This window comes from Embiotoca jacksoni, unplaced genomic scaffold (assembly GCF_022577435.1).
Source record: "Embiotoca jacksoni isolate LCO1_2020_lvr unplaced genomic scaffold, fEmbJac1.0.p SCAF_9, whole genome shotgun sequence".
In the NCBI taxonomy this organism is placed as follows: domain Eukaryota; kingdom Metazoa; phylum Chordata; class Actinopteri; family Embiotocidae; genus Embiotoca; species Embiotoca jacksoni.
Window position 1 is genome coordinate 13,042,770 of NW_027185447.1, and position 16,743 is coordinate 13,059,512.

At 41.4% G+C, this 16,743-nt stretch overlaps 1 protein-coding gene across 1 annotated transcript; it reads left to right on the forward strand.

Moving 5' to 3' along the window:
* Positions 1–910: 910 nt before the first annotated feature.
* LOC138193419 (sodium- and chloride-dependent creatine transporter 1) lies at positions 911–15,741 on the forward strand. The gene is made up of 14 exons (XM_069141440.1): positions 911–1,519; positions 2,742–3,044; positions 6,680–6,811; positions 6,917–7,253; positions 7,668–7,800; positions 9,060–9,194; positions 9,346–9,449; positions 12,238–12,362; positions 12,467–12,579; positions 13,465–13,605; positions 13,892–13,994; positions 14,086–14,186; positions 14,264–14,434; positions 14,656–15,741. Exons 1-14 carry the CDS (start codon positions 1,489–1,491, stop codon positions 14,782–14,784), a joined length of 2,058 nt encoding a protein of 685 aa, XP_068997541.1. The 5' UTR covers positions 911–1,488; the 3' UTR covers positions 14,785–15,741.
* The last annotated feature ends 1,002 nt before the right edge of the window (positions 15,742–16,743 follow it).

Consider the following 16,743-nt stretch of genomic DNA (forward strand, 5'->3'; position numbering starts at 1 on the left):
AAAGTTACTAGTAGATACAGTTTCATACAGGTCATTTAGAATCTATTTACTAATGAGTGGGTACATCAATTTCTAGTTCCAGTACATCTCTGAGAGACCTACTGCAGGTGGGGAGATTAATGAAGAAGAATAGCAAGATTAAAAATCTTAAAAAAACAATTGTAATGTAAGAATACTCTTTAGTAAAAAAAAAAAATGTGTTTAGGGGCCCCAAGCGCGCTCTGTACTCATTGGTGGATGATGAGACAATTGGCCTGTGGACAAAGACATGGAATAGGCCCCGCCCATTTCTTTAGATGGCTCACATAGATGCACAACTATAAACTGCACATTGCTGGTTGTTTTGTCTTTTTTGACAACAAAGATGTAGTGTTTTGCAGTCATTTTGTGTGTCATCTTTATTAATTAACATTGACACCATTTTGTGGGTTGTTGTTTTTTTTTTGTCTCTCTTTAGTCATTATAGTATATGTCTCTTTCACAAACCATTTGTGGTTCTTCTGGCTATTTTGTCATTCAATCGGTGTTTTTAAATGTTTTGTGTCTCCAGTCATGTAACTTTCCATGAGGACATGTTAACAGTTCCCGGAGACAGAGGTTTTAATCCCTTTGACAATGTGGGCCCCTGTGCCTGGGCCCGACACGACCGTTCAGTAATCCACACGTACTCGCACGCGTGGATGACAAAACAGCCCACGTCACCTCGAAATATTGACAAAATAAGCGGCGCAAATCGGACCCAATCAGCCGACGTTTCGGGCATCCATCCGCGGTTATTTGCGTGATTCCAGGTCAAGAACGTACGCAGCGTTTTAAACCCATCCTTGTGACTCCTTTCATTTTTGACGAAGCGGTGCTGCTGATGCTGTGCACACCGCACTGGCCTCGCGTCAGCCAATCACGTCCGCCGGCAGCGGGAGGAGGCGGAGGGAACGTCCGTCACAGCTAACGGACCGTGGAACTGATCGCATTCTCCGTCCGTCGAACCGCCGCATCCCCGTACAGGTTCACGGGCTTCTGACTGGGCTGTCGAACCAACAACAACAATCTTTAACCGAAGGCGCAGTATCACTTTCATTTAACTGTTCTCCATGAGATTCTTCAGGCTTACCTTCAAGTGCTTCGTCGACTGCTTTTGAATCTCCTCTGTTAACGGCTGATCTGACCGCGGCGCTTTGTGAATATTTTCCATCTCTTGGCTGAGCTGAGGGGTTCCAACGTGTGATAATCACAAAAACTGCGATTTATTTCATTTCAGGAAGGAAAATTAACAAACTCAGATAATCCAAAAAAAAAAAAAAAAAAAAAAAAAAAAAAAAGACAACCGGAGCACTGCATATTGTGGCTACATCTCTCCGTCTGCCTCTCAGTGTCCGCCGGGTGCCTTCTTAGCCAGGCGTTCATACAACTTCGGCTGCCCCCTGGCTAAATACAAACAGCCAGCTTGCTTTTTTAGAAAATAAATATAATAGTCCGCTACCCAGCAGCATGTCACCTGAGTTGGAAGAGAACAACCAAGGTGAGTATGACCTCCACTGCTTAATATTGACCTTTTTTTTTATTTACCATTTGATTGAACCACCAGCTCAAACATAAGCACATGCTGGTGAACTGCAGCCTCCCTGCCTCTGCCACTGCTTTAAGATTATTGATTGGGGGTAAATGCTGCCCCACACCAGTTGCACTTAACCTACCTCAGTCTACATTCATCATTACATCATGCATGCACTATAAACTTATCACCAGAAGTGAGTCTGAACAACCTGAAGTCATTTGGAAGCTGCTGAACAGGTGTCACTCCTGGTGAATACAGAAAATCACTGTCAGGTTTCATGTCATACGTATCATAAGGTCATCCTCATTCAATTATACATTCATCAGTCTGCCTTCAGCATATGTAAGTATTTATATCCCTGATATTTATATTCAAGAACAATAGAAGTTGTACTCGAGTCATAAATATTCATCAAGCATGTGGAGCTATTGCTCACAAAAATGATCTTAAACCACAGGTATCCTCCTATTAAGTTGCTCCTCATGCTTCCATCCTTTACCATCCCCACTCTGTTCCTCTCCTCTGTTCACACACCCCCTCAGACTGCTCTGATCTGGATTCATCTGCCTCACTTTGCATCCAGCACAGAGCGGCTGACACCACGATCATTGAATGGCACTAACAACTGGACGTGTTGCGTATATTTGTGCTTGAGAGTCTGCCGTGCATTCAGAAATAGAGAAAATGAAAGCTTTGTAAGCAACAAAGGAGCTCGAAATATACCTTGAGCTCTCTGCTGTGTTGCACCGCAGCACACTAATCATTGTGTCTGTGAGACAGAGACAGACAGGAGGAACATCGGGGGAGGGCTCGGGGATGACAATATAACTGCAACAGGATGTGGGCAGTTAACACAAAAAAAAAAAAAAAAAAAAAAAAATCCAGTGAATGTATATGATGGGATGTATTTCAGTCCTGTTAACGCTTACTGAAGATCTGGCTTAGGTTGTAAGGACTATTTATTGTAATGAATGAAAAGCCTACAGTCTCGCTCTCCATTCAGCACAAGTCTGGTCCAACAGACTGTGTTTCATCAGTCTCCAGTGCTGACGTGTGATGTGACGTTCTACATGTGTACTTGAGAAAAGAGTGGTGTTATCATATTGCTGTTTTTGTGATATTTTGACACACTGATTTCCTTTCTGACTATTTTTCTGTCTCGTATGACTCCTCTTTTTCTGACCAGGTGAAATCAGCGTCCCCCAGTTGGAGGCAGGGACCCTGTCTGAGGAGGAAGGCGGGGGGTCAGCTCGCCCCCTGGTGCCCGTACCTGGAGCAGGTCCAGGGTGTGGTGAGGGCGGAGGGGCTGGTCCACCGCAGACTCAGGACGGGGCTGCAGCCGGGACTGGAAATGGGGCTCTGGCAGTGCCAGTGGTGGAGCGAGAAACCTGGACCAGACAAATGGATTTCATCATGTCCTGCGTGGGTTTTGCTGTTGGTTTGGGGAACGTGTGGCGATTCCCTTACCTCTGCTACAAGAACGGAGGAGGTGAGCTTGAAGAGCACTCTGTGGTTCTGTGTTGTATGGACACAGTTGCAATGAACATATGACAAGTTTCACTAAAAATGCCTTTACCCCATTTTAGAAAAAGATACAGCCTGATTGATATTCAACACTGATTTTGAAACGTACATACGCATGCAAACGTAAGGGAGTATTACAGTAATAGTAGTAATAGGGCCTTACAGTTTTTTTGTGCATAGATACACATCATTCAAACTATCAGTGTACCACTCTGCAAGGTCCTTGATTTCCTCCCAGTGTGGTCCGTCATCACTGCTTGAAATCTGGGCAATAACCGTGGTGTTATCTGCAAACATAAAGATTCAAATTCCTGTGTTGGTAGATCCTGTGATGGCTGTGTAGGGTAAACAAAAGCGGGCTTAGATAACAGCCTTGTGGGTCACCTGGTGGTTTTTCTGCCACAGCAAAAATTTGGCAAGCTTGCAAAATTGCAGTGAAGATGATTTCACCTTTTTGTGTGTCATGTGCCAATTGCAGCTGTTGGGTCTGTTGGTCAGGAAGTCCACTATCCACAAAGGGCCTTAAGTTCTAAACTAGTCTACTAAGTTAAAGGGGGATGATTGTGTTAAAATAAATTTAAAACAAATGTTGACTTCTTCAGTACTCTTAGAACAAATGAAATATCATACATAAATCAAAATTAACTTTTTTTTAGAGCAACCCTTTGTATTAGAATACAATAATAATAATTATTATTTACATTATCCATTACCTGTAGATTATTCTCTCAATTAATTGATTAGCTGTTTGGTCTGTAAAGGAACCAGAAAATATTCACATTTAAGAAACTGCAATCAGAGAATTTCTGGATTTTTTTTTTCCATTAAAAAAAAAAACACAAAGCTATTTATAGATTATCAAAATCGTTCGCAGTTAGTTTTCTGTTCATCGACTTATCGATTAATATACTTATCATTTAGACTGTAAAATAAAGTATGCATTTTCAAAAAATAAAAGTTGAAAAAAATGTTCAGGGGAAAGTTTATCTAGTTTAAGAGTTGTGTAATTGAAGGTTTCCCAAAAAAGATTTTGTTGTTTTACTGAAGTCATTATACATAACAGTTTAAATATACTCAGATCGAGAGACAGCAGTGAAAGGCAGCATGGTGAGACATGATACTCTAATAGATGTAAATGGTAGACAAAGCACTGGCTGCAGTTGCTGCGTGGCTGTGAACACGTAGCTCCAAAGCTGTGCCTCCCCATGTGATTACACTTTATTTATTCTATCCGCCTGCTACTTAACAAATGGACTTCGTTCACATTACCTAGTTCCCCTTTTGCTCTCGTGGCATATGACGGTATTGGAGCTGTTTTAAGTCCTGTCCTTTTTCATCAATGCCAATTTATCCGATAGTAAACTGACCTGACTGCTGCTTTTGGCCTTGAGACTTTGCTTATCTCTGCCCTACCCACTTTTCAGTTTTTTTTATGAGGTATTTGGTTTGAATGAAACTCTGAGTGTGTAACTGTTTGTGTGTGTTTCTAGTCCAACCCTTCTTCTGACTCGTGTGTGTGTGTGTGTGTGTGTGTGTCTTGTGACCAGTGGCTCTGATACCCACCTTCTGGTATCATATAACAATGGCCTGCCTCACACAGTCCACCCCCCCTGTGCTCCTGCCCAGAACTCATGAGGCACACAAAGGTGCTCTCTCCCACCCTTTTCCTGATAAGGAGGCATATGGATATGTCACACAATAACCGTCCTGTGACTGTGCCCGTTCTTTCGTCCTCTCAGCGTGAGCACAGTCACATCCGTACAGTACTTCCTTTTACACCTGTGACCAACCCGGGTTGCACCTTGTAACACAACAACAGTATCAGATAAGAGCTGTGGATTTTAGTAAGACCTGCTTGTTACCGAAACGAGGACACACTCCACCGGAGACAGTAAAAGGCGAATGTGCTGTAAAAACGTGGAATTAGAATTAGATCTGCAAATCTCATTCATTTATTTGTAACCCGGCTGATGGACCTGATGTGTCTGATCCAGTTATGATTATAGAGGATTTACTTAAGCCTATTAAGGATGCCATTCCTTGATAATTTGGCCAATATGTTGGGGTATTTCAGCAAAAGCATTTTCTCCAGTCACTCCATTCACTCCTCTTATTGCATCTGCCCCTCTTTCTCTCTTTCTTTCTCTCTTTCTTTCTCTCTTTCTTTCTCTCTCTCTCTCCCACCCCTTTTGCTCTTAGCCTCATGCTCACGAATGTTTCCTTATATGGCTACAAGCCCTCTGCTCTCAGAGAATGACATAAAGAATGATGAACTGAATGAGGCACAAATTGTCAAGCGGTAGCACCGTTGCAGAGCTAACCAGGTCAAGATCTTGGCATGACATTTTTGTTATTTGTTGAACCTCGTCTACCACAGCATTGTCCCAGTTTTTCTGCCTCTCCTGTAATCTATCCATCTTTCCCTCCTTTCTTCTGAGCCTCTTTCTGCTCTGCGTCATAGCTGGTCATGTGACCCCCTCCCATCTGCGCACTGTGGTGGCATCACTGAGTTACATTATTATTCATACCAAATCGTTGCAAGTGGATCTAGTGAGTTGAATGTCTCATGCTGCCTCTTTGTGTCTCTTTTTCTACTGATCAAAGTAAGCTCCTGCTGCAATATGAGAATCCAAAAGGAGATTATTTATAGAAAACACTAAGCATAAGCCAAATGCACAGGGTCAACTAATGCTAATCAAAATTAAAGAAGTCCTAGATGTCTCTATCAGCATTAATAATTCCTGCTTGAGTCTTATCGTCTTATCGTCTTCTTCCCTTTTCCATTTGATAATCCTTTATCTGTCTGCTGACGACGCCGTTTTTCCAAGTTCAAGGACAAGAGTGTACTTGCCAAAAATGTCCAAACACTTGTGGAATGGATGACAATGTGGTTGTCTCCCACATAGACTTTCAATGCGTCTCTTATCTTTTGTCCTCCCAAGCTTTTTGCCTCTTTTGCCCTTTATTTCTTCCTCCTACTTGAATTGTCGTTGTTGTGTCAAGGGCTTGATTACAAAGAGAGCACGTTGGTGTCTGTGCAGCTTGTGTCCTTCAAAATTTTAAACACTGTCTGATACGACAGATTTTCTGTCTCTTCAAATTTTACTACCATAACTTGACCTTAAAGAGCCGCACATATTTGAAGAGCCCGATTCTAATAGTTCAGCAACAACAATACAAAACCCACACAAGTCATTGTATGAATAGTATGAACAGCTTAATCTAATGTTAATGATATGATTATCTGAACGCTTGAAGATGTTGATGATTAGCATGGATAATTTTCTATGAATTTGCACATCTGTTTCTACTGCTGTATCTCTCTCCGCATCTTTCCTTTAATTGTTCATGTTTATGTACGTATGTAAAGAGTAATAGACAAAGTGGTGTGTATTAAAAACAAAATGAAAGTCATATATCTAATGCATATATCCATTCATATCATGAAATATAAAATCAGAGTAAACAGTACATTCTTATATTTAACGTAACCATGCCGGTGCTTTAATTTTCTGTATTGGCCAATCACTTCCTCCCAGTGTTTCTACCTGCCTGATACTTCAAATATAATGTGGTGAATATGTGTGTTGGGTGTTGCAGGGGTTTTCCTGATCCCTTACTTGCTGATAGTCTTCATCGGAGGCATCCCAGTCTTCTTCCTGGAGATTGCACTGGGCCAGTTCATGAAGCAGGGAGGGGTCTCTGCCTGGAACATCGCACCCCTCTTTAAAGGTACCCATCTCTGTGTGTGTTAGTGTGTGTTCTCTTAAGTAGATATTTACTTTCACTTTTAAGTTTGCAAGTTACTTCTCCACACACCTCTCGCTCTCTTGTCAGGTCTCGGCCTGGCCTCAATGGTGATAGTGTTCTTCTGTAACACCTACTACATCATGATCCTGGTGTGGGGCCTCTACTTTCTCTTCCACTCTTTCACTAACCCGCTGCCTTGGGCCACCTGCGGACACCCCTGGAACACCCCCAACTGTACACAGGACTTCCGACGCACCTGCCATAACCGCAGCGGTGCCCAGCCTGCCCTGCCGTCATCTGCTGCCACCCCCTCTAACCTCCTCTCCTCCTCGTCTCCGCTGAACCTGTCCTCAGCCCAGCTCCTCCTCAACAGCAGCTGCATCGAGGCTGAGGGCATGCGCTCCCCAGTCATCGAGTTCTGGGAGTATGTTAAACCTCTGAATTTAGCAGTGTCGGCAAGCTTTCAAATACATTTTATTATCTAAATTCTAAGTCCTAAAAACTTGAATACACTAATTTTCCGCCAAATTCAATTTGAGTGGTTTTAACAATGTGTTGTGTGGTGGCTGTGTACCCAGTTTTTCCAGTCACACTGACCTTTATTTTTTATCATTCTGATGTTGTGGTGTTTTTGTCAGTTACAAACTTTATCTTATATTTAAATCTTCTGGTATTTATGAGCTCTATAAAAGCCTAATTTGACCAGCAAAACTTAGTTCAAGTAACAATGATAGTGTCGAAGGTATTTACTTTGTTTTTGAATATGCATTTGTTTTGTTTTTTTTAAATAATCAGTTTTTTGTTTCTAATAACCACACTTCTCTGTTCCTCCTTCTAGACGTAAAGTGCTTCGCCTGTCTGGAGGGCTGCATGAGCCTGGTGAAATAAGCTATGAGATGGTGCTGTGTCTCATAGTCACTTGGATCATCGTTTACTTCTGCATGTGGAAAGGAGTTAAATCTACTGGCAAGGTAAAGTATTGCTTGCCTGTACAATTCTTAATACATAATGTCACGGTTGGGGTTTATGATATTTATAACTTCATGCTATACTGTGCACAAAACGTTACTTGTCACTGTCTGGGTTCATGGAGTGCAGACTAATATTTGCATGGCTTCATGTGAAGGTTTAAATAATTGCAGCGTTTTGCCCTTTGATCCAAAATCAGCTTTAGTATAGCGAGAGGATCAGTGTCTAGACTGAAACCCATATAACACAAATATAAGCACATATGCTTATTTGAATTTCTGCTCATTTCTGTAGTTGTTTTCAGTCAGGTTATAATCTTCCACTGATCCCTAGATCTTTAATATGTTAAATTGCACCTACACATTGTTCAGATGAAATTCTATTTAGCAGCGGAAAAAAAAAACATGCCCACTCCTCATTCTTTTATATCTGTGTGCTCTGAGTCATTGGCATAATGAACACTACACATCCTTATTTTTTAGCATGTGGCGATGTCTGTGTTTGCACACTCGTGTCTCCAGAGTGGCCAAAGCTCATAGAGCGAGGGAAAAATAATGAAAGAGCTTGAGCCAGCCAGCTGTAAGCCGATTAGTAACTTTCCACCATGTAGATGTTTGAAAGCTGGAAAGGGGCTTTTCTGCCCATGTTCACCCTAGATCAAGGCAAATATGTGCTTTCTCACTACTTTGCTCTTACCACACTGATTTAGCTGGGACTTGATGCTTTTACTAGGTAGCAGGGGGTGGCTTTCTCAGCACAACTTGACAAAGACTACCTTCTCAAAAGGTCTGCCAAAAACCCCTGCTATTGCAGGAGGTTTACAAATTGTCTGGCTTTCCATTTACAGGCTACCTTTTCTTCCAAGTTACATGACAGGCCCCATTACACATCTACTACAGGAAGGACCTAATGGGCTTCTACTTATGACTTGAGTATTTGCAAAGCAGGTAATTGCTTAATCAAAGTGATAAAAACATACTTGGGTACAATTACATTTTGACCATAGCTGATGAACCATGTTGATAAGCACTAAAACTTTCCAGCTAGCCTGTTAATTCATCATATAACCACATCTTTTTATGTACTTACTTCTATGTAATGTGAGGGGTTTAAGTGTTTACTGTGGAATTTTCTACTTTCACTTAATGCAAGTTAATACATAGCACTCAAACTTCACAACCCCAGCCAAAGTATATGCTACAAATTGGTCGAACAGTATCTTGAAATATACTTCACTGCTCTCTTTTTTTCATCTCTGTAGGTTGTGTACTTCACAGCTCTGTTCCCCTACCTGGTTCTGGTTGTGCTTCTGGCCCACGGAGTTACTCTGCCTGGAGCATTGGATGGCATTGTTTACTACCTAAAACCAGACTGGTCCAAACTTGGAGAAGCACAGGTTTTAACTTTTGCATTAGCTTGCCTTTGGGCGTCATATTTTTCGGCTGCAGCTTAGTGACGAGGAAATAGGACAGATTTGTACATCAGTATTTAAGAGACATAGGTCAAAAGTTTGTAAAACATGACTCACACATTTCTCTCTATAATAGGTGTGGATTGATGCCGGCACTCAGATTTTTTTCTCCTACGCCATCGGACTTGGTGCCCTGACTGCGCTGGGCAGCTACAACCGCTTCCATAACAACTGTTACCAGTGAGTTTGTACACACAACATAAAATTAGACACCACTGTCGCTGGAAGGAGGCCAACATCAACACAAAGTCCCAGCCTGACTCTGCATACTGTTGCATGTGACTGTGGACTCAAGCAGCATCTAATAAACCAGAAAAAAACATATATGTCCATGACAAATAGGCTTCACTACACACATTCACAGAAGAAGCGCAACCTAAGTCTGCCCTTTCCAACGATCACATGAAGTACAAAGATGAGTTTCTTTTCTCCTTAAAGAAACATACTGAACTTTGAATTCCTTATTTTAAGGCCTGTGCTGTTCTCTGGACACAAAATTAGCCGTGAGACTTAAATGCACTTCATGTGCTCACAGGAACTGCGATCGAAGGTCCAGAGACTTCCGAGCAGACTCCTCTCATTTAAAGTATTTTCCATCCCTCATCAAAATAGAAATTAATAGGATGCTAGGAAGGAATCCTGATCTCATAAATATGTAACAGCTCAATTTCATTTTCAAGCAAATTCTTTTTGTATTTTGAAAGGCTGTAGAAAAGAACTGGTACAATAAAAAGTCAGTTGTTGAAGACTGGAGTGCAGACCTTAGTTGTCTGTTTCAAGAACAGTTGTTTTTGCTGCTGGTTGATGAGCTTCCATGTGTTGAGCATAAACAGACAGATATTTAAACCTGTTGGGAAACTTATGAAGTATTTAGATCTCTCACAGTAAGAAGGATTTTCTTTTGGTAAATCTCGCATATTTGCAATACCCATAATAGGAGGTGCCTCATGAATATCCTGCCATCTGACATTTTCTCTCCCTTGACCTTAATTGGAAGTTGAAAGATGTGTTCACATCCTGAGGTATGTCAGCTCTGTTTCTCATACACACTGGAGCAGGCCAGGAAATATATGGCAAGATCTTTGTATCAACTGTACTTAGATGTTAATGTACAGAATATTTAGGGCTCATGTTATGGGTCAGATCACTTGCTTTAAAGTCGCATATCTTGATTTCTGGCTTTTTATTTTTAGCCATGTTAGCTTAGTATGTTAGCTCACAGTATCAGTCTGTCCATCTGTTGGTCCAGAGAGAAATATCTAAATATCTTAAACCACTTGACAAATAGCCATTAAAGTTGACACATTAGCAGCCTTCATTTGCCTACGAGGTGGGTCTAGTTTTGCAAGCTTACTAGACCCACCTAGTGGTAAATCTAGCAACTATTTTGGCAAAGTTTTACACCCTTCCTTAAGTAGAGTCACTAATATTTTTAGTGAGTTATCTTGTGGCTGTGGCTCTTTTAACTGAGCTCCAGTCTCTCCAGAAATATTATGTCTTTGTTGGCTTGATCCAATGACAAATGGGTTAACGGCCCACATTCTCAGATAGTTCTTCCTCTGAGGCATTCATGGGGTTACATCTTGTTTATACAAATAATTAAAAACTAAATTTTAGGAGGAAGTTGATATCCTCCCTGTTTTCTCACCTCGACACACCTGGCCAATCAGTGAGTAGAAACGGGGACCTGTCAGATTGTTAGTCTGTTAAAATTACTCTTGATTTGTGACAGAGAAATGCCTGATTAAAATTTGATGAGAGAGGAAGGAGGGGGTTCAAAAGGAATTTGACTGTCCAACATGCAGTTCAGACAGACCATAAGTGTGTATGGGAGGGCAGCAATCTATTCAGTCGACCAATCAGCAGCCAGAGAGAAGAGTGAACAAGTTGTAAATGAGCCTCACTAATGACCAATCACTTTCCCTATTGTTTGACCGGCTAACTACTTCTAGTTTTTTTTGTTTTTTGTTTTTTTTTAATCCCGACTGTTTACAATTTATTACTTCTCAAAGTACTCAGAGTTTATATATAATATTTTCGTGATATTTCCGCTGTCGATACAACAACCAACATATAAAGTTTCTGAAATAAGGTAGTTATAGTTAGATGATTGAAATTTAGTAAATGCCAATGAAAATTAATAATCGCCAATGATCAAGTAGTTGGAGTCAGTTGTATTTAGATTTACTAGTTTAACCGTCACCAGCTTTGTTACCTGGTGTGAGATGAGAATTATAGGCTCAAAGGGCTGCGAGTATGATCATAGAATTATATTCTTCTTGAATGATTATGGTCGTAGTAGAGACTGCTTTCTTAACACTAACTCTTTCTTGCTTTGATTATTTCCATCTATACCAATTCCTCTTGAGTATTGCTTCAGACTGATAGTGCCTGTTTACAGATGACTGAGTGGAGGTTGCTGTTGAATGCAGCTGTGAAACGGTGTTATAATAACCATCGTTATGCAACTGTTGTTTATACATTCTTCATATCAGACAAGGTTCTTGGATAGTGTTGCCAAGTAGACTTGTCTTGTCAACATAAACAGGAGGTCAATCCTATCTATGTAGTAAGACAACAGGGATTTTGTTGAATTCATACTTAAACAAGTATTTAATCTCCAACATTATTGATGGATTTATTCATACAGTATTACTAATATACTGCATATACGTAGCAATGTTTTCGAAAGGAGTTTTTCTTTCATTCTTTTTTCCAGACAGACTTTCTATTGGCTGATCTCTACCTGCCAACTACACAGACAACAGCAGCTTTCAGACAAATTGCTATCGATCCCCTATTTACCATCCAGGCCCATCATCTCTATGCCGATGTTTGCCTTGAGTATGTTACATGAGCCTCATGTTGCAACATATCTAATGCATCTTTGTCTCACAATGTCTTTCTCTCTGTTCTGTTTCCCCTCTTTGTCTATTCGTCTGTGTGTCTCTCTGTATTTTCTCTGCAGGGATGCGTTTGTGCTGGCTCTCATTAACAGTGGGACGAGTTTCTTTGCAGGCTTTGTCGTGTTCTCTGTGCTGGGTTTCATGGCTGCAGAGCAAGGAGTGGACATCAGTAAAGTAGCCGAGAGCGGTAAGAATACAGTTCCCCAACTAAAATCCAGTGTAATGAGCTAAGTATTGACAGCGAGCGGCATGTGCCTCCTGATACTTCTGACTCTATTGCTTAATGTGCAGGTCCGGGCCTGGCCTTTATAGCCTACCCCAAGGCCGTGACTCTGATGCCTCTGGCGCCGCTCTGGGCAGCACTTTTCTTCTTTATGTTGCTTATACTGGGCCTGGACAGTCAGGTAATACTGAAAGCGCAAAATTTAGCTCTAGAGTTCCGTGTCATTTTGAATGTGTAGCACACTTTTGTAAAATACACAGCTAATCTACATTCCTTTCTCTTTTTCTGTCTCATTTCCTCTCACACAAGGGAGACACACACAGTACAAACACATTACTTCCAGTTTTAGCATTGCATTTCTTAACAGCCTGTTTGTTGTGTGTCTGTTTGAGCCAGTGCCTACATGCATTGTTTTACAGCCCAGGGATTTGTCAATGAGCTTCTGTCTGATTCACACAGAGAGCGTCTGTCTGCTCTCTAATCCATTCATTCCCTCTCTCATTTCTTCGCCATCCCATCCATCCATCCATCTTTCTTTTTTTTTTTCCTCAACAGCCACATTGCCTATGAATATGCTACCATTTCTATGAAATGATGTAAAAATATCTGGGCAGCTGTTATCCTCTCAACTCATTCTGAAGGCAGAAATATGTTTCTGCACAGAAACACATAAACATCCTTTCATGGGGGGACTGAGGAGGGGTTTTGGCCACCATGCTCACCAGCAAAGTCTCAGTTACATGTCAGGCCGATATACTGTTGCAACAAACACTTATTGTTTGAGAGGGAAGGTTATTGAATCATTGTGGGGTTGATCCAGCAGTCAACCCTGTACTGAACTAAATCTATGTGTAACTCTTAACCATTTATTTCGATTTTTCGGTTTCTATACTGATTTCTTAGATATTTTCGTTTGGTCATAGAGTATACACATCGATGTTATAATATGACTATGCTAATATTTGTGTCCAACACCCATGTATGTTCACCCCCTCGACCTTTGTGCCCCCTTGTCTCTTGAACTCTCATTCACCTTTCCCGCTATATTGTTCTCTCTCTTTTCCAGTTTGTGGGGGTAGAGGGTTTGATAACAGGAATCATGGACATGCTGCCCCCTAAATCTGCCGTGGGCTCCCTGCGACGAGAGGTGGTGGCTGCCATCTGCTGCATCATCTGCTTCCTCATTGACATGTCCATGGTCACAGAGGTACACTGAGGAATTTCAGTTTTTGACATCATTTTTTCAGAATTAGGTGGGCAGCAGTTATTTTTAGATCACAACACAACAACTTTGTAGGCTGACTATAACCAAAGGGATTCAAATATTTGTTAGTTTAAAGTAGTAGGATTTGATATTAAATGCTCTAACAGTAAACCATCTCAGAGTTGAACTGGGAGGAAAAGCTAAACAGCAGAGATGAGGGTGGAAACCGGTCACACATAAAGTATTAACGGGATGGTGTTGACGTTGACGCTCTCACTGTGTCTGTCAGGGAGGGATGTATGTCTTCCAGCTGTTTGACTACTACTCTGCCAGTGGCATCACTCTGCTGTGGCAGGCCTTCTGGGAGTGCGTGGTGATTGCATGGGTCTATGGTAAGACAATACCGCACATTTAGAGGAACAAACAATACAAAACTGTGCAATTCAGTGCATTGACTCAGCATCCTTATCTCACCCCCGTCAGGCGCAGACCGTTTCATGGACGACGTGGCTCGTATGATCGGCTATCAGCCCCTACCCTACATGAAGTGGTGCTGGTCCTACATCACACCTTTTGTCTGCGTGGTATGTGCGACTCTGGGTGTTTTTAAGTAAGCTTTACCTGTCATTTGCAAACTGCTGATAATTCTGTGTGTGCATAGGGAGTGTTCCTGTTCCACGTGGTGAACTACAAGCCCTTGAAGTACAACACAGTGTACACATACCCCTTGTGGGGTGAAGTACTTGGCTGGGCGCTGGCCCTGTCCTCTATGCTCTGTATCCCTCTCACTGTTCTCTACAAACTCCTGCGCTGCAAAGGATCTTTGCGGGAGGTCAGTACACCGGGGTGCAGGCATGTGTGTTCATATGTATTCTCCTGTGCGTGGCTTTGTTTGTAATTGTTGATAAATCAGTAGGAATGTCTCTCCTTGGATATTGCCCTCCCTCTCCTACCCGTTATTTGGTTACCGTTACTCATTAGCAAGGGCTCTTTAGAGAAAGATGAAGTGTCTGTCTAATAAACAGCCGATCGTGTTCTTGTTTGTTTCTGTAGCGGTGGCAACACCTAACCACCCCGGTTTGGGGCAGACATCACCTGGAGTACCTGGCCCCAGAGAGCGAGGCCAAACTGCTGCCCCCTGCAGGAACCAAGAGCACGCTACTTTTTGAGAGTGTCATCTGATGAGCTGAGCTCTACAGGACCCGCAGCCAAGGTCATCTTTGACATCAGCAAACACATACACAAAACACACACACACACTATACTGGCCTGGTCAGAAAAATTCAGATTAGTCAGAGTTTTAAAGCTATGAAAAATCCCTTGACAAATGGACCAAAGATTAGATTGGAGAAGAACTTAAAAACACACCTGCACCCATACAGTCATCACAGGCTGATGTACCCTCCGCTCTGTTTTCTGACTCTACCTCGCTGGCTCTCCCCTCTCTTCCCCCCTCCCCCCTGCCTTTGTGCTGTCCCGTCCTGTCTCGTTCTGTGAAGTGTGACGTGTCTGGTGTAGTTGCAATATCCTCCCTATTCCGCACCTTTGTGTTACGGTTTCAACAGCCTCATCTGTCCCAAGCCATCATACCGTTTAGTTGTGAATGAGCAGAAACTTAAAAGATACTGGCAAAACTTTTGAAATGAAAGACCTCATATCTGCTTTGGATATGCCATGGTCTGAGTGTGTTTGTGTCTAGATGCACGTACATGTGTTGGTACGTGTGTGTGGGCGTGCGCATGTGTCTGTAAGAAGGAGTGTGTGTTGGACTGTGTTCACATACATGTGACATTGCCTTTGGCCATTGTATCCTGCCAACTGTCATCTCTGAATTAACTGTACAAAAATAACTTCCATTTGTAAAAAAAAAAAAAAAAGAAAAAAAAAAAGGAATCATAAAGAGACGATACATCACCACTTTCATCTGTGTATTATGAACTAACTTGACTGTCCATTGTATTGTAGGGTCTGTGAATCAGTGTTAATATTTGGAGGGGGTGACGATCATTATTTCCACACTAAGAGAAGTAGAGAAACTTCCGACTGAACTGTGTAACGAGCAGGAGACTGGGTTGTGGGGAGGGGAAAGAGACTTGTTGCGATGTCAGGAGAGAAGCAATAAATGACCAGTTAAAGATGGATGTAATGTGTTTTTATGGGTATTTATTTACATGGACTCATTTTTGTAATCATGAAAACATACAATGGAGGTACAGAAAGTATTCTGGTTCAATCACATTAAATATGTTACACTTTTACATCTGTATAAAAAAAAAAAAAAAAAAAAAAAAAAAAAAAAAAAATAGTAATAATTCCAAGAGACATTTGACACACAATTCAGCCATATGAAGCTTCTAACTGGCAAGTAAGTAATCAGTCAATGAAAACAGTGAGCAACAAGCTCTATAATTCAGAACACTTGCCATCAGTTTACATTGTAGCGGTTAATCCAATAAACAACACGTATCCCTGACATTTATCAGTGTTTTCTGCAGGTTGATTATTTATTTGTGGTGGTTCACCCTCGTGGCAGGAAGTCCTGACATCCTACTGATGTGCACTCCTGAGCTAATGTTTGATCAGGAAACTGTTCATAAGTTGGAACATACTAAACGTGATTTCAAACCCATTTCCAACAAACACTCTTAAAAGTAAAAAGTAAATAAAAATGTAAAAGAATTATGGCTGTGGGCAGTTATCTTTGGTTGGGCCATCCAGTTCAATACATGGAAAACAGAGCGTATTATTAAACCGTGTTTAGCTTCAATAACAGATGACACAATCCCGAAAATAGAAGGGAGCTCAAATGTCAGAGGAGTCAGACATGTGAATCCTGACTATAAATACACCCATGTTTTTTTTTTGTTGTTGTTGTTGTTTTTTTTAAAGCTGATGCTCTTTTAAATTGGAGCAAATTTGGAGCAAATGAGGTGTAATGTAAAAAATTTAAAAAACAATGTCAATGGCACAATCATATCGGTGACAAATACTGTATTTACTTATCATTGATTCATTTCATTGATTAATTATGGGAGACATTTGGCTTTCCTCCTCTTTAAGAGTACAGACTGACAGACACACACATGCACGCACGCACACATCGGGGACTGTGTTCACAACAGCACCTCTCACATATGACTT

What these genes read in the sequence shown, in the direction of transcription:
- LOC138193419 (XM_069141440.1), top strand. Translation starts at nt 1,489, where the DNA reads ATGTCACCTGAGTTGGAAGAGAACAACCAAG. An exon ending in CAGTAAAGTAGCCGAGAGCG is followed by an intron (nt 12,363 to 12,466) that starts GTAAGAATACAG and finishes CTTAATGTGCAG; the next exon opens with GTCCGGGCCTGGCCTTTATA. An exon ending in TCACACCTTTTGTCTGCGTG is followed by an intron (nt 14,187 to 14,263) that starts GTATGTGCGACT and finishes GTGTGTGCATAG; the next exon opens with GGAGTGTTCCTGTTCCACGT.